This window comes from Bombus pyrosoma, linkage group LG1, assembly GCF_014825855.1.
Source record: "Bombus pyrosoma isolate SC7728 linkage group LG1, ASM1482585v1, whole genome shotgun sequence".
NCBI classification, from domain to species: Eukaryota; Metazoa; Arthropoda; class Insecta; order Hymenoptera; family Apidae; genus Bombus; species Bombus pyrosoma.
The window spans coordinates 5,528,943-5,546,848 of record NC_057770.1 but is presented as its reverse complement, the minus strand read 5'-3'; the positions used below and the strand labels follow the sequence as shown (position 1 = coordinate 5,546,848).

At 43.6% G+C, this 17,906-nt stretch overlaps 1 protein-coding gene across 1 annotated transcript; it reads left to right on the top strand.

The window, feature by feature from the left end:
* The first annotated feature begins 3,051 nt into the window (after positions 1-3,051).
* LOC122567455 (integrin beta-PS-like) lies at positions 3,052-8,110 on the top strand. The gene is made up of 15 exons (XM_043725977.1): positions 3,052-3,313; positions 3,385-3,592; positions 3,681-3,909; positions 3,982-4,081; positions 4,170-4,340; positions 4,409-4,507; positions 4,588-4,752; positions 4,825-4,983; positions 5,076-5,207; positions 5,277-5,576; positions 6,128-6,349; positions 6,435-6,551; positions 6,632-6,824; positions 6,900-7,039; positions 7,114-8,110. Exons 1-15 carry the CDS (start codon positions 3,167-3,169, stop codon positions 7,186-7,188), a joined length of 2,457 nt encoding a protein of 818 aa, XP_043581912.1. The 5' UTR covers positions 3,052-3,166; the 3' UTR covers positions 7,189-8,110.
* The last annotated feature ends 9,796 nt before the right edge of the window (positions 8,111-17,906 follow it).

Sequence of the window (17,906 nt, the reverse complement as noted above, 5' to 3'; positions counted from 1 at the left end):
TTTACAAATCATCCATCCAAAATTATCAAATCGCATTCGTTTTTCTGTATATGGCATGTTAACTGAATACATAAAGAGTTCCGCAATACGAAACAAATTGTCGATTTATATCGCTTAAGCGAAATTACATAATACGTTTTATATTTTTATAGTTATTTCTACTTTAAGTCTTTGTTTTTCGTTTGAAGTATTTATTAAAATGCGAAATCGCACGTATGTTCAGTGTAGTTTTAATGTACTTCGTTAGAAAAAGATTAACGTTTGCGGGATACAACACGATAATATGAGACTTCTGATTTCCGCTATATAATACAATCAACGGGGTTTCAATTTGTGTTATATTCTAATATTCGATGAGAATCTTTCGTTCCAAACAATTACGCTGCCTTTCCTCTCTATTTCCTTTACTTTTTTTTCGGATTGATCTGTTGCTGCTGACCTTTTTTTACATATAATTTTACATACGACCATTGTGTTTCGAGTCTAGCAACTTCCTCACAGAAAATACGCTCATAGATAGGCCAATAATTGCAAGCATACATGCTGATTTGGTGGTATGGCGTTCGATCGTATTTCTGCACATAGACGAAACAGTTCCCTACAACAAACAATCAATTAATTTTCTTTCATGGAGTTAAGGTTCAAACGAATCGAAAAAGGTATAATATTTCAAGAATTGATTTTTCTACGAGAAGCACAGTAAATGCTATTACATAACATTTATCTTTACATATGGAAGATACTTTACCTGTTGGAATGATAATCTAAAAGCATAGAGGGTTGCAGGAGTCAGATACATCTTTACACCACGTCTTTGCTTCGTACTCTAAAAAAAATGTAGAATTGGGCGTCAAATTTACAGATGGAGAATATGTAAAATTGGATCACATCCAAATTGGTTATTGTAAACAATTCGGATTTCGCTGTCAAGAACCACACATTTTTATCATGCCTAGAATTGATCCTTGCATTTGATTTTTATAGAGAATGGTAGCGTCAGTGTACAAAATTGTTCATAAGATTATGTTAAAAAAGCTATTTTATTGATTTTTTAAATTATTTATATATTTATATATTATTATGAATTTTTATTTACTATTTTAATTTTTTTAAATTACGCTAAACAATTTGTTTAATATTTTACTTTTGAAAACTGAGAAGTACACAAGAAACGCAGAATATCAATGATATGAAAGTTGCATTGATAAATGATCAAGGCATACTATGCTTCGTTAAAAGAGTACTATGTATTGCGCATATATCGAGATATCGCTATTTAACCTTTTCAACATGAAGATTTACGTAAATCCATCTGTTTTTACCTCTTTTCGATTTCAGGTGACATTTTGTCGAGGTTACCAAGAACAGTAATTATTGACATTTTATATCGCTAAGACACCGACTGTTCGATGTATAACAGAAGGTCCGTGATATTTTTGTTGGCAAAGCTATTATTATGTTCATGTATAAAACAACCTTAACGGACACTGTTGGATAAACATGGCTTGGCGCCGTCTAAGATTATAATGTTCTTCTATATTTAAGTATATTTATGTAATGATACATGATATTTTCATCCAATGACAGAAACGTAATAAAATTTTATTTGCTGCAGTTTAATATATCGAAATGTTATACAGAGTGTATCAGATTTTTCTAAGAAAATTTTGTTATGACAATCTAGATTTTAGAGAAACAAGCGAGAAATAAAAAAATGTCGTATAAATACAGGTTGTTTGAAGCTTTACTAAAAAGTTGTCAAAGTAGAAAATACTCTCTCAAGGCCTTTGATATACAATCACAGTAAAATTTATATAATGCTAAATTTACATAATATATGGGTAATCAAATTTACACTGCATTATTATTATTAACTTTATGTTATCATTAATATTCCCACCATACAACATAAAAACTAGATTTTGTAATATCAGGAAACTATGCACATGTTCCGATTCGGATATTAGAAACTACAATACAAAAATGGCGTGCAACAACGTTTGACGCCATTTGCACACGCTATCATAACATCAAATGCATGAAAATAAACAAATACATTTTATAACACAAAATCTATCGTTGATTTAGTGTAATTTAATTTTTATCTGAACATAAAGTTCAGTTAAAATGAGCATAGTTAATCCTTTATTTGTTTTCAAGAAAATGCCACGCATGGTTAGGTGAATCTGTACGTTCACAATGAAATGGTTTTCAAGACAAAAATAGAGTGATTGAAGATAAAAGTTTAAGGAACACGATTAAAACCAATATTTTTAATTAATTCCAAGACACTGGCGCGTTATTTCATTCATCAAACGTAAACGGGCGAAGCTTTTTATAGGTTACCCGGTGTAAATTAATGAATTAAATTAATGAGATGTACAATGTGGAGCATTCTTGCATGTTCTCTTACGTAATCAATAACAGTAGTGTTACATATTCAAATGAAAAAATTCAAGTCTATAACGAATTTTAAACAAAAGTGTATCTCAAATTGATGAACCTACCGTTGCAAGACTTGTCGATGAAAGAGAGTGATCACCGAAAGAGAACGAACCTTCGTCTGAAGTTGCTCTTTTGCCACTGTCGATTTTCAATTTCTAATTTCTGGATATCGATTTAAACGTATTGCGCCATCTTTTGACGTTTCAATATACTTAGTTTATCGTTTCAACGCATGGCTGGACAATTTACTGTAAGTTGCATTTCCAGAATATGGTATGAAAGCTATATATACTTATCATGCGATGGTATCTATAGCTGACACTTTCTAGATTACTAAAGATATAAAAGATGTCACTATATCATACTTTAGCCGTCTGTGCTTTGGCGTAATAAATTAAATGTTTACGTAATATAATAATATTCTTGTATATTCTCGGTATTTAAATCCATTGAATTATATTATTTTATAATAAAATTTCCTGCTCGAAGATGTCCAATAGATTTCTAATGCCATGATCGTAACTGAAAATAAAGGCCTTTGTTTAACGCTTACCTTACCGTTGACATAAGACATAAACTTTGTCAGCGAAAATAGTTACCTAATGACGCATGGTCACTTTATCTCGGAGTCATTTCCGTGGGATGCCACAATATCCTTGTAACTTACCAGTGTAGCCACACCTTGCTCGTTTAAAATTATATTGACATTAAGAGAGAAGCTATGACTCGCTGGACGATATTTCTCTTCTGGGTTCAATTCTTCTCGTTGGTGTTTTGTGAATACAAAGATCCGGAAAGCCTTTGCGCGTCTCAACAAACTTGCAAAAACTGTCTACTGACTCCACGATGTGTTTGGTGCTCTACTCCGGTGGTTATCGTTTTTAAATCGTTAAAGAAAGAGTTTCAACGATTAGAAAATAATAAAGAATTTTTGGTTAGGTTTCCAATCAAAGCGCGAACAGTCCATTGGTTCGTTGTGTCACCAGAGAAAAATTTTCGAACGAAGGCAATCACTGGTGTCGAACGTCGGACGTAATAGATGAGACGAATCAGATGCTGATACTCGAAGATCGACCGCTGTCTTCGACGAGAGGCACAGATCCAGTTCAAATTCAACCTCAGAGAATTCGCTTGACACTAAGACGAGGAAAGTATAACGTTTAGCATCTACGATTAAGTTATCTTTCTCGGGTAGAAATTTGATTCCAATTGATACGTCTGGTCGAATTTCACAGGCGAGAAATACCGATTGACTTTAAAATATAGCCAGGCAGAGGGTTATCCGGTTGATCTGTATTATCTGATGGACTTATCGGCATCGATGGAGGATTCTAGGAATTTGTTGTCAGAATTGGGACATGAATTGGCAGATGCTATGCGAAACTTGACCTCGAACTTTCGATTAGGATTCGGTAGTTTCGTGGACAAAGTCGTATTGCCTATGACCAGTACGCAACCGGAGAAGTATCTTGAAACTTTGACGATTTTTGTTCTATCGATATCGCTACGCTTTCCTGATCCGTAATTTTCTTGCAGATTAAAATCGCCGTGTACTTTGAAAACAGGAAAGCCGTGCGCAGCGCCGTACGATTATAAGCATCAAATGCCTCTTAGCGAGAACATTGATCTTTTCAAAGTTCGTTTCAAAAGTCGTTTCACCGTATCATTTGTCTTGCGCGTTACTTTTCAACCTCTTGATGCTGATCGATTGCTTTTTGGGATAGACTCGCGTACGAGAAGCACCGGTGTCTGGTAACTTGGACGCGCCCGAGGGTGGTCTCGATGCGATGATGCAAGCGATGGTTTGCACCAAGGAAATTGGCTGGCGACAGGATGCTCGACATCTTATTGTTTTTTCGACAGACGCCAGTTTCCATACCGCTGGAGATGGTAGAGTACGTAAACGCGGTTAAACGTAGATTGCTTTATCTTCGTTCAGGTATTAAACACGATCGCGTTTCAGCTGGCAGGAATTATCGAACCCAACGATTGTCTCTGTCATTTGGACGAGAAAGGGTTCTACACGCACTCGCTTCTTCAAGATTATCCGTCCATATCTCAAGTATGCAACTTTCTATTTAGTCGATTAGACGTACAGAGGCGAAGCATTCATTTACAGTTTTATTCCACGATCGAATGTAGATTAACAAAATAGCTCGCGAGCGCAATATCAACATCATATTTGCGGTAAAAAGCGATAGGAGAAAGACGTATGAATTGTTGAGCGAAAGCATCGGCGGCTCCTCTATCGAAACGATACGGAACAACTCTAAAAGCATAGTTGACCTTATCAGAGGAGAGTACGAGGTATGAATTTACGAATCTGCTTAACTCTATTAAGCGTTTCATAGATAAGCGCAAGCTTGACAATTTGTTTAGAAACTGGTCAATTCCATAACAATGACGGATAATGCGCCGAAAATGATCGATGTGAAATACTACTCTCGATGTTTGGAGAAGAACGTCGAATTGAAAGAACGACAAAAATGCGGGGGATTACGAGTGGGGAACGTCGTCGAATTCGAAGTAACATTACAGGTACTTGCATAAATCGGACAAATTCATCGGTACGCCGTAAGATTCTGTGTAATTTCGTCTTGCGAGATGCGAAATGTTCTTGTTGGTCGTAGGCGACCGAATGTCCAGCGAATTCCAGCGAATGGCAGACAAGTATGCAGATAAAGCCGAGAGGTATAGACGAGAGCTTGACGATCGAGCTGAGCATTATCTGCGATTGTCCCTGCGGACATCCAGGACATCCGGTAAGAACGACGATTGAGCGCGATTTCTCTCGTTTAAACTTCTTTCACGCGTCTCGAATGAAAATGTAGGGATACGTGGCAGCTTCGGAAGATTGCAGAGGAAACGGTACTTTGGTTTGCGGTGTATGTTCTTGCAACGAGGGCTTTTACGGGAAGCAGTGTGAATGCGAAGGGAACGATGCCGGCGCCGAGAGCGCAGCTGCCATGGCCGACTGCAAGCCTAACAACGAGACCACCGAGATTTGTAGCGGCCATGGAGACTGCAAGTGCGGTGTATGTGATTGTGCGAAGCGTCCTAATCCGCAAGAAGTTTTTTATGGGAAATATTGCGAGTGCGATAACTTCTCTTGCAAACGCAGCGAGGGATTGGTAAGTGAACGCGCTTGCTTCAATGGCCATTGACACGCTGACTACGCTAGGTGATTGTTATGGACTTATTAATTATAAACCTATAGACTCAATTGTACGAACAGTTATATTCCAAGATTCGTCTATATTTAAACCATTATCTTTAACAATTGTTTTTCGATATGTGTCGTAATGGGCGAAGCGACAGCACTCTGGTGTTGCGTGCAAGACACGCAAAATACAGGGACAAAGATGGTTTTCAAGGGTTAGCGAAAGATATTTTAAGATACGAGAAGGATGACAGCTAAACGATTTCACGTACGGTGTAGAAATTGTACAATGAATACAGGCGTAATCAGAATCGGCAATCACCCAGCTCGTGTTATCAGCTACGGGCCGAACGTATATTCGCGTATCGTAAACTCACTTCGGAATCGTTTATTCGTACGATGAAGTTGCTCGGGTAATTTCCCTTTTAAGGAAACCTGTACAGTACCTTTCAGGTAGACGGTAGATAAATTACACGCGTTTGCGTGTATTCTATTATTCCGTCTGACGTTGTTGCGTTTAAGGTTTGCGGCGGGCGAGGCAAGTGCGAGTGCGGGACTTGCAATTGCTTGCCGGGATGGGGCGGCGAGACGTGCGATTGCAAAGAAACGAATAGCACATGCATATCAAGCAACGGCGAAACCATGGAGATTTGCAGTGGACGCGGGGACTGCATTTGCGGTAGCTGTCATTGTCATGAAAAAGACAACATTCGATATTCTGGACAGTACTGCGAAGAGTGTCCCGTAGGTTTCCTTCCGCTTGAAGAAAATCCGAATGTTCACTTTGTTAGACAACGGTTACGACGAATGCGTGTTTTCGTGATTTCAGATATGTCCTGGACAACGATGCGAGGAACTGAAGAACTGCGTCGAATGCATGGCGTACGGAACCGGGCCTTTTGCTGAAAATGGAAAGTGCGACGCGTGTCTGCATGATATAGATATCGTAAGCTAGTATTCTCTCGAAATATATTTATAAGTTTCACGGAGCATCAGTTCATGCGCTCGCAATTTCCAATTAAATAGGTAAATAAGGTCGTAGAGGATCCGGAGAAGGATCAAGAGACGGGAGCTCGTATTTGTCGAACTCCAGGAGACGCTGGATGTACGTTCGTATTCAAGTACGAATATTACAGAGGTGGTAGCGGAGGGGATATTAAGATATTCAAGATTCTCGCTGAAAAGGAGAGGGCATGTCCTACTCCTATCAACGTCCTCGGTAAGCAGATTACGATAAATCAAATATAATATAGATATATTTCGTAATATATGAATTTTAACTTTCGTGTCATAGGTGTCGCTATGGGATTAATCATTAGCACCGTAATTATCGGTTTCTTCGTTCTTCTCGTTTGGAAGATAGTAACGACGATCCACGATAAACGGGAATATGCAAAATTCGAGCGAGAACGAGCCCTGGCTAAGTGGGATAGGGTAAATAACGTTAACTTTTTATTTCAATATGTTTAAATAAATTCATTTTATTGATATAGTAACCAATTATTTAGGCCGACAATCCGATTTACAAACAAGCCACGTCGACGTTCAGCAATCCGACGTTCAACGAAAATTCAAAGGATTAAGTAAAATTCATTTTCGCGCGAATTATTTCCACGAGAAGAATTCGATTGTATCGAAAGGTAGTCGCTCCGGTAGGTAGCGCCACCGTAATCGAATCGAGGATGTCGACGCCATGTTGGTTAATTGCTTTGTGAGAAGACAATTTCTAGTCGTCGTGATGAATGTTTATTCTTCGAATCCCGTGGAGAACAACCTCTGTCTACCTTTATTCCTGCATTCTTATCCAATAAGTGACGATATATCCATTCTTTCCTTACTTTTCGTTCTGAAATTTTTCCCGAACCTTGTTGGTACCTTGCGCCGCATCTTGTCATATCTAGAGCGTCGTAGGAATTTTTGGCGGCAATTAATCTACGCCGATATTCGACGTAACGTAACGCAAAATATTTCGCGAGGGGGTCTACCAGGAAGTAAAACGAATGCGATTGGGACGGACGAGAAGACGAAGGTCGATAAGCGATCACTCGTAAATCAGTTTTAAATTTGATCGGAGGATTTTGCGCGGAGATAGGTCCTGGCCTTTCAGACGATTGTTTCGAATATCCTCTGGCCTCGTACTTTATTGCTTGCTATGCTCGAAGAAGGCAGCCTCGTAAGGAGCTCGTAAATTCGTCACCATAGTCGGCTCCTGCTGCAAAACCCTGCGGCGACTCGCTGTATTTCCCACCAGAAACCTAAAGCTCCACTCACATTGAATCCGCCCATACGACTTGATTACTCGTCCCTGATTACCTCCTTGGTCTCCATTATGTATAGTGGCGCTCGTTTTACGGATAAAGACGTGTCAAGGAATGCGGAACAACACTTTCAACGATTTACTTTATCATCGTTATTAAGTGTTACCGACGATTGGCAAATTTCGGGAGCTAAATTATTGTCATCGTTACGTCGAGATGTAGCGACGAATAAAAATGTATTTACCAACATCGTTTCTTTATTATAACAGAAAGTCTCACTGTCGTCTTAATTTTACCATACGATTATTTAGATAAATAAATTGAATTTTTCAAAAGACAAGACGATGTTAAATGGCGATTATCGCGTAGATACGATAGTTGGTAACTCGGTGAAGTTAGAAACGATCGAAAATTTAAATAATCGAACGAACGGCAACGATTCGATCGCGTAATCGGGCCTTAAGGATAGCACAGAAAAGCATTCGAAGGAAGGAGAGAATAGCGGAGCCGGCGCTCCGCATACTAAATCACTGCCGCACGTCCGTTTCTTTACATTGTACAGATTTTATTGATTATTTTACGGCCGGGAACATTGTAAATCTCTTCATCCTGTATCGGCGTCTCACCTCGGCCTGCCATGAGATGCTCCCACCGGGTGCCCATGGCGCCAATTACGCGAGTCGAACAGTATTGTTGTCGTATTCGTTCTGATCTGTCAGCCATAGCCTCACGAGTATTCCCTGCGAACTAACGATTACTTTTCACATCCGCCGCTGTTCTTGACGAACCTTTCGGACTTCTAAAGGAGTTAGCTGTACCACGATCAGCATCAGCTTGCCTGTAACGATAATAACCGTCGGTAAATAGAATACGAATATGTTACGATCGAATGTTTTGAACAACGAATGGACAAGCGACAGATAGAAAGTTTGTTTGTTTCTCGTCTATATCATTCTTAGAAATTTTGTTAATACAGAATATATACATATATATAGAGCTGTAAAGAAAGCTGAAAGTTCGTCCAAAGCCGAGAGGCACGGACTAAATAAAATAAATAATATACATATATATATATATGAAGTCTGCCATGACAAAATAGGACAAATAGGTGGTAGTACAATAAATAAGGTCTTGTTGTAATCTTCGCAGAAACGAAATTTGATATGCATTAAGCTATTCCGTACGTTAATTTATACACATTGTCTGTTTATTGGCATCTCGGTTTCGTGTAAAAATTTCGATTGGTCGTTGGAGAGTTTGATATATGTCAGTACGCGTCGATGAGCACCGGTTGGGTTTCGCCCGGGGAACAATGTTGTTCGTTTTCACGGTCGCTAATGGCCGCCGCCGGTGCCTTAATTACAGCCAAATACGGTCCAATCAGCCCTCGGGGGCCGGCGATGCCGGCCCGTTTCGAGTTTTCAAGCCGTTTGGCATATTGTCGGATTCAACGTTTCGACTGGCTTTTATCCCTCCTCGGTGCATCCATGCTGAATGGTGTTTCTAGAGCATTGGCGCCGATATTGTAGCATCGAAGGAAGGTAGCGTGTGACGAATCGCATTTCAAAGTGAGTCGCGTATAGGACGAACGAAATGGAATGGCGTTGGTCGTATTTCGCGGACGCTAGAACGTTGTTTATGATAGGCGAATGGATTGTTGGTATCTTAGACGGTCAGAAGGTTGATGGGCGCGGAATAAATTTTCGGCGATACCGTTGATCGTGGCGCATCGTGCGGCCAGAACACTGTCGGCCGATCGAGAGCTGGTGAACGGAGATGCACCACCTCTTCGCGTTCAACGCAGACCCAGGCTCGTTAGTGCGCGCCCGTAAATCAAGCCGCAGGGGTGCCAACCCGCTAATATTACCGGGGTTCCTTCGGGATAGGAGGAGCACGTTCGCACCGCCGACGCGCACAGTAAACGTTCGATATATCTCATCGATAATGAGTTTGTTAAATGGATTAATATTCCAGTTTTTCTTTTCCCTTCTGCCGTTTAAACCGATACTCAAGCTGGTCGTTCGAAACAATCTCGGAATTCACATCGATTCGGTTACCAAGCTGCTCTTTTGTTACGTGCAATTCATGACGATCGTTTCGTGTCGACGCATCGAAATCTTATATATATATATAGAGAGAGAGAGATATATATATATAGCTGTATAATCTTACGATCATTGAAAAAGATCGAGGAACGAGCACAGGTTTTAGTACGCAATGGTTTCGTTTAATGGGGAAAGAAGAATCGCCTGTTGATTGGATTTTTGCCTTCGTTCAATATCCTGTTGCAATATTTTTTGTAAAGGCATCGAACAGCGTGTTTCGATGTTACGATTAGCCTGATCCTAACGACGGCTAACTAATAAACGAGATAGCGAACTCTCGTACGTTTCATATCGATTATCGGTGAATATCGTTGGAATTGTATGGAATCTAGTGCGCTCCTGGAGGCTGGATAACTCGTATACACAGCCGGATAATTAATGGAGCCGGTAATGAGCTGATTATTATTAATAATATTTAGCCGAGGTTAAGCCGAGGCGACCCCGCCGTGCTGGAGCCCGGCTGCTCGTTAATTGAATCTGCCAATCATCGTAATGAGCGTCAGCGCCGGATCCGCTGTCTGTTCTTCGTTGTTGCTCTTTAGGGCCTCGAGCTTGATGCTCGTTGCTTTCGACAAAACGAAATACGCGTCTTGCTCTCTGCAACCCTATCCTAAGAAATGTGAGCAATTTTCTTCACCGACCGCCTTTCGAGAACTTGATCGATATCGCGAACCCCGTCTAGAAACCTCCTCGTAATTGTTGCTATTCGTTTACATTAATTACACCATGCGCGCGAAACAAACTTTTAGTAGCTACGCGAATCGAACGGTACGATTCGTTCGTACGATTTTGCGTACGTAGTTGCGAATCGATGGACGTTTTCACCTATCCTTCTCTCTCTTCGCGTCGTCAAAATATAAAAGTCGAAAGTAGGATGCGTTTAAAGCGTCTGCTTTTAAACCTACTTTCCCCTTTACCTTTTTTTTTCTCTCTCCTTCCTTTTTTTTTTTTTTTTTTTTGGTAGAGAGTGACCGTATTCTTGGTCGCGTAGGTGATATTCGAAAATGGAATTGTTTACTCGTTACGAGGCAGGTTAGGCGGCAGAAGTAGCCGCGATAAGTCAAAGATAATGCGTTTGCCCCGACCACTTCTACCCTCCGCCGTCTGACCAGGATCCCCGAGAATGCGTCCTTATCTTTCGACTTTCGTCGTCCGAAACCAGGATTTCCGGCAATTTCCGTGAAGTACATAGAATGCTAATCGACTATAGAGCAGTAAATGTCTATCCCTCTTTTCTTCCAATACCTCACGTACAATTTCGACAAAAGCGTTTCCAAAGTAGTAACGGAAGGTACGGTAATCGTAGTTTACGTAATAACACACGTTGAGTAAAACGGATTAAGAGAGCAAAAGGGATGGCGAGAGAGTGAAAGAGAGAAAGAGAGAGAGAGAATGAGTGAGAGACGGGGGAAGAGGAAGAAACAGCAGAGGAGAAAAACAAGGATACACGGTAGAAGCGGTTTCGCGAAAACTCGTTTCTGTCGACGCCCGGTGGTAATTTCGTGTATAGGAATTAATAGATTAGCGAAGAGCACGTTTCCTCTTAATTCCAGCCCATTACGGGTTCGGTTTCTTGGCGCAAGGCGGGTCTGGTCGATTATGGAAGATAGCCGAAATCACCGGTGGATCGCGGAATTAGATCGAATTACCCAGACGCGAGATGATCGCCGTACGTAATTTCTCGTCGAATGACCAACAACTACGCCGCCTGCCACGGTAGTCTACGTTTTTCACGTTACTGCTGTCTCTTATTTTATCGACGATATTTTCGTCTCCGGATATACTCGCCGTTCGCCGTATCGTGATCACAGGTAAATCACATCCGACAGGAGGACCCATCTTGCGTTTCGTATCTTTTTCTCTTCTGATTTTTTGCTCGCTCGATTTCGCATAGATTTCAATTACAACGAAATTAGAAGCGAATCGTGTTACACGAATATATCGGCGGCACGATTCTGCTACCGAATGACGGGAGAAATTAATCAAAATAATCATCTCTGGGGCCCGAAGCGGCCAGCGGGGCCTGTCATTTACTCCCCTGGAACTCTTCTTCTCCATCCTGCCTTCGGATAGCCGGCGTATATATGTGTATATTCCATGCTATCCGGTAGCCGACCGAAACCTCCTTCAGCCTTTAGCCGGGAATCTGAAAGTCCACGGTGGGGCCAACCGATCCATTATTCCGAATCTCCCGAGCTAGAATTTTAAATCAACCTTCCGAGACGAGTGTCCGACCCCGAGGAAATTTCGTTCCAAAAAAGATTTTCGGCCGTTCCGAGTAAGAGCAGGCCTGGAACGACGTTCGATTAACGTTTATGCGCGGTTCTCCGTTTTAAGACAAACCTTTCGGCCGGATGCAATTACCAAGCCCATATACGAGAGCGCGTCCGCGCTCCTGCTGCGTATTTAAAACCAATCTCGAAACGTGTTCCGTAACACTTGCTCTCGATATTTACCGCGCAATACACACGCTGTAATTCCGTTGGAATATTCCGTCGTCCATTCGAGCCGGAATTTCTTCGGAATTCACGAAACGACCGTGAACGATTCGAATCGATCGTTTCGTGGATTTTCTGGACGCGAAACGCAACCAGGACCTGATACGAGACGAGAAGAAAAAGAGAGGAGGAAGAGAGACGTGGTTTGGAGGAAAGTGGAGGACGAAAGGGGTGGGATTCGAGGGCGCAAAGTAACGCCATCAGACACGCGAATGAGAAACGGGACGGTGTTTCGTGGAGGCAGGAGGTCCGAATGGGCCAATAACTTTGCGAGCTTATGTTCCTGAATATAAAGGGGACAGTGGTACTTTGCGGCACGATGTCACTCGAGTATCCCCTGTGGCACCCTTCCTATTATTCGTGTTGCCCCCTGTCCCCTCCGAACGCTCTCTGATGCACGACTGTCGTTTTTATTCAAATGCACGCCCCTGCAAAGCGAACGCGATGGCTCTCGCAAATTTGCTCGGTGATTCACGATTCGCCATTACATCCATGTCGCGACCGAACCGAACATCGTCAAGGTTGCGCGTTTCTCGTCACGTGGAGCGTCGCGTTAACGTTGCCACGTTGCTTCGTCCTGTTTCTAAGCGATGTACGCGAATCGTTTGAATTCCACCGTTGAAATCGGCCGAAAGAAAGTCGCTGGTCCGATGGAACAGCATATTTTTGTGTAGGTCGCGAGGAAGAGAAGGTCGGTGCTTGGCACACGGAGAGCAAAGACTCTTGGAGAACAGTTGCTACACGCCGGTATTCGTCTACAGACACGCGGCACGTTGCCCGCGAGCTCCTGTGGTGCTCACCGGGTTTCGACACCCACACGCCGTGTCGCCTCACCAAACATATAAATAACGACAGTTTCGGAGACTCTGCGTCACAGTTCACCGTTCACCGTTCACCGCGCGCCAGCCATTTTCGACTCCACGAGACACGTGCTCGATCTATCTACTTCGCCATCGTTGGAATCGTCGTCCATGGCCTCCAACGTTTCACATTCTCCCTTAAGCAATCTTTCTTTGGTGTAATTTGTGAGACGATGGGTCGTCGTTTCAGTTACCTTTGGTTTCCCGGCCGGAAACGGAGCGGCGCCAGGATCTAGACAGAAGAGGGTAAATTGGAGTTCTAAAAGGGGAATTTTTAGCGTCAATTGGCTCGCCGACAACCGAAACGCCGAAGTAAGCGATCGACCAAAAATCGCTTTCACGCGGCGCCTTCGTTCGTTTGCCACCTGTTACGCGATAAATTTCTTCATCTACCTAAATCATCGACTAACATCGAATGTACGATAGACGGTACATTTCCAAAAATTCTATTGGAAAGTTTCGCGACAAGGTTCGAAGGTTTTTCTGGTAATACGTTCAAAGTCGATTTCTTAATCGCGCGTTGACGAACATTCGCGTTCCGGCGATAGCTACGAGCTAAGCTAAGATTTGCATTTGATGTGTTCATTAGAAAACCTAGAGACTCGTGTTAATAATTACGCTTACCGAGAGTGCGAGGATACACGTCAAAAGCAAAGGAATATTCCGTGACGCCTACGCGGATCTCGCGTGGCTGCGGGCATTAAATTAATCGTGCGTTTCGTTTGTCGAGAACCGCGGTCACAATCGTATACAACGGATACTATGTTGCCGCTGTCACGAAACTGACGTTTCGCATTTACCGTGCTCGACGGACGACAAGTCCCGTACCTCGCTTTCGATTACCCCGACGACGCCTTCGAGATCGTCTCGTGACCGTATCTCGACCGAGTCGGAAAACCATGTACCTATCGCTCGTCTCTATATCTCTTAGTCGAGTGAAATCGTTCTGTCTTTTCTTCAAAAGAAATTCCTTTCGGTACGATTATTTACGAGCTGTTGGATCTACTTTTCTATCAAGAGTTAGTTCTATCGACCGGTCCTTATTCTCAAGAAAGGAATAGTCCGCCTTACGAATGACTTTCCGCTCGCGAAAGAATTCTAATCTTTCGATCGCGCGCGCTCACGCGTGTGTGTGTGCGTGTGTGTGTAGACGTGGGTCTTAATAACGAGTCTATCTTAATTAAATTAAAATTCTCATTCAGGACCAGCACGGCCTGTTTCTAGGGCGTGTCCGGGGTGTTCGTTCGGAGCGGCCAGTGAGTTAGCGGTAACCTGACCTCCGCTGGCATCATCGAGCCGAACGAAAGAACACGAAAAACAGTTGTCGAAAAATCATTTGAAAGTTCTCTCTCACGCAGCTACACATACAGAATACCGTGGTAAATTAATCTATCCCGAGGAGAGGGCTAATCGATGAATTTACTTTGTAGTTTCCACGCCTTTTGCTCCGCCGACCGTACCGTGCACCGCGTCTTGGGACGAACACGGGTCCCCTCTCTTTCTCTTTCTCTCTGTCTCTCCCTCTCTTGAAACGTAGCATCCGCGAGGCATAATATTACCATTCTTTATTCTTTAACGATCGGCAGCCAGCCGAATGTTTCATGGTCGAAGCTCGTCTCCTATTCTCCTCCTCTCTTCTGTCTCGCTGCTGTTCCTTCTTTACGATTCCGTCCCAATTTATTACGAAACCGAGGGCTTTTCCCGCGAGAATCGAACGACGGACTCGGCTAGCGTCGACTCTCGAACGCGCCCTCATTTCGTATTCATAAAATGGTAGATTCCGAGAGTCTCTTAATATTCGGAGAATACGAGGCTTCCTCGACTCGTGTTTCGACGATCAGCACGACCCTGAACGATCTTGTTCGACTAATTACCGTGAAATACGAGCGATCGAGAAATTCGGATAAAACGCGCCGCGTCGTAAATCGATCGATATTTATTCACTTTACCTCGATAAGTGTCGTCCTCTCGTTCGCTGACAATCGATACACCGATAATTTGGATGGCCATCAGCACACCTTTGAATTCTAGCGAGAGGCAGAGTCGCGAGCTCGTAAAGAACGTTCGCCCGAAGGAAAGAGCTCGATGATTCCGAGTCGATTGGTTATTCCGATGCAGGAATCAAAGTCGCGTTAACGGTACGCGCTTAGAACGAAAGGCGAAGCATCAATTACGTTGGAACTCGTTTCGTTGGACGTTGGGTTAAAATTTTCGAAAATTCTCGTTTCGTAATTGTTTATTGTGATCGAGGGTTCGGCTGGAACGAAGCGCCCCCCCGTGGCGCATCGCGAATGGGATCTAAAAGGACGAGAGGAGTGGAACGTGGGTTCCTACCGTTAACATCCGACTTTACGACGCATCCTGGTCGCACGAGGCGTGCACCTCGCGGGGCCTTGTACAAGCCCCCGTAATTTGATAATATAGGGTTATGGTGGCGCCAAGCTGAGCCGTTTAAATTCATAACATTGTTTATTCCTATTAGACCGACCTATTGGGTCCGTTCCGCGCGATATTTCATTCGAAACCAAGGCTGTGCCGCGTGTGGACGCGTTCTTACCTTGATTTCGTTCGGTCCCGAGCATTTTATGTAGCGACCATTATTGCCGACGAATTTCTTCTCGGCTATAACCTGCGACATTTTTCAAATGAAATATTCGTCGTAACTCGTGTCTCGAATAGCCTACGTGAGAAATCATCGTCGTTGACTATCGACGAACGCGATTAGAAACTTGCCTCGGAGAATATCTGATCGTTTTGGTTGTGTCAGACTTGCTCGTTTTCGGTGTTTGTTGCCTTGTACTTGTACCTACTCTTCCAACAAACAGACACGAGTAAATGTTGAATTTCGATTGCAAGTTAATTATCTCGTCGTGACGATGTCGAATGTTTCGAGTACGTGTCACTGGTGTAAAGGATTCGATTCTCGGAGGATGATCGAACTGTTGGGCATCGTCCCAAGCTGTTTACGAGCACGGCGTGCTTGGAGTTCCTGCGCGGGACCAAACATTCTACGTCCTTGTTGCTCCTAGTCGGCTGGCTGTCAGCGAGAACGTGAAATATCGTCCTGCCCAACTAGCATCCAATAATTAGTTTACTCCTCATTACGGTTTGGCCCGCGTTATTAGGAGGGCCACGGAGGTTCCCCCGGATGAAGGGAGATGGAGCAGGCTGAGAGGAAAAGGAACGGGCAGGAGGGAGAGCTCTAATTAACTGAACGTTTAGGGGTTACTCGACCGGTCGACTCGCGACCACGCCCGATCGGTTAACCAATTCCTTTCTTACCTGCTTTGTGCACCTTCCAGATACTTTGTGCCAATCTGGCACCCTATGTTTGACCAACCGATGAACTCTGTTTCTCGTTTTTTTCCTCCCTCGACGCGAACATTCGAAAAGACGAACGGAACGAGCGTGAATTCTGTCGTTTCGCGAGTCTTTCGTAACGTTGGATTTCACGACGACAGATCACGGATGAGAAAATGGAGAAAAGCTAGAAAGAAAAATGATCGAGGAACGAGCAGAACGAAGAAGAAAAGGAAGGAACGACAGAGAGAAAGCCAGGGTGCTCGCGCGAGAGGTTATCTCCGATCTTTGATCTTGGTAAGCGGTTCGATCGAGTAGTTCGGGGAGCCTGGAGGTGAAACGAGGAACCCGAGGGACGCGTAGGACGAGAGAAGGAGACGGAGAACGATCCGTAGGAGGTACGATGCGCGGGAGCCATCTCTGTTAATCATCGCGTAATTACCGCTCCAATTATCAGATACCGAGATACGAGCATGGTGGATCACGCAGGATCAGAAGAATCTGTTAGCTGCGTCGTGCCGCTTCGCCGGGACCTGGTTTGCGCCGAAGCTGTTCGTCATTCTGAACGAACGGGTAACGACGATCTCGATCGCTTGGTAACCGCTGCGAGAAAGTGTCAATTACCGCTAGACGCCGATTGATCATCGTCGAGGAAATTAATCTGGCGCCATGATTCGAAAACGACGCGAGAGGAATTTTAAGCGGGCGGTCGAGAGAAGTGGCGCGAACGATGGGATTTAGGGGATGTCGGTGAAACGGCAGAGTGTGGCACGAATTTCGAAAACGATTCGTTTCGAGTTGGTTCTCGAGACGCGCACCATCGAATTTAGGGTTGAACAGGGGCGGGACAATACTTGTCCAGCGGCCGGTAGGTTGAACAGGGCGTTACCTGGCATTCCTTGGTAAATTAACTTAGCGGGCGGCTGCAGCGCGCCGGCGAGCGGCGCGTCTCCCGCCAAATATTCATTTAAAAAGGTAAATGCAATTTTGCCGTTTTACGTGATTGAGATAATGCCCTCCGATTAACGGGCCATCTCTTCTTCGCTTCCTTCGTTTACGGCCGGATCTTTTCTCTTCTTCACCGAGAGCTCCTCGATCCAACAACCCCTTTTCTTATTTCTCTCTCGTCCTCCTTTTGTCTTGCTTCCAAGAGTATCCCCTCTTCCACCCTACGGTAGCAAACGCGTCATTACCAAAATTCAACCGGTCGTCCCACGGACATCAGCGCGCCGTATGAAAGCGGGCGGTTCAATTTTCTCGCAGGTGTACGAATTTCGAGT

Coding starts and splice junctions, on each gene's coding strand:
- LOC122567455 (XM_043725977.1), top strand. CDS start 3,167: ATGACTCGCTGGACGATATTTCTCTTCTGGGTTCAATTCTTCTCGTTG. Junction 6,825..6,899: donor TACTCCTATCAACGTCCTCG/GTAAGCAGATTA, acceptor TTCGTGTCATAG/GTGTCGCTATGGGATTAATC. Junction 7,040..7,113: donor CCCTGGCTAAGTGGGATAGG/GTAAATAACGTT, acceptor CCAATTATTTAG/GCCGACAATCCGATTTACAA.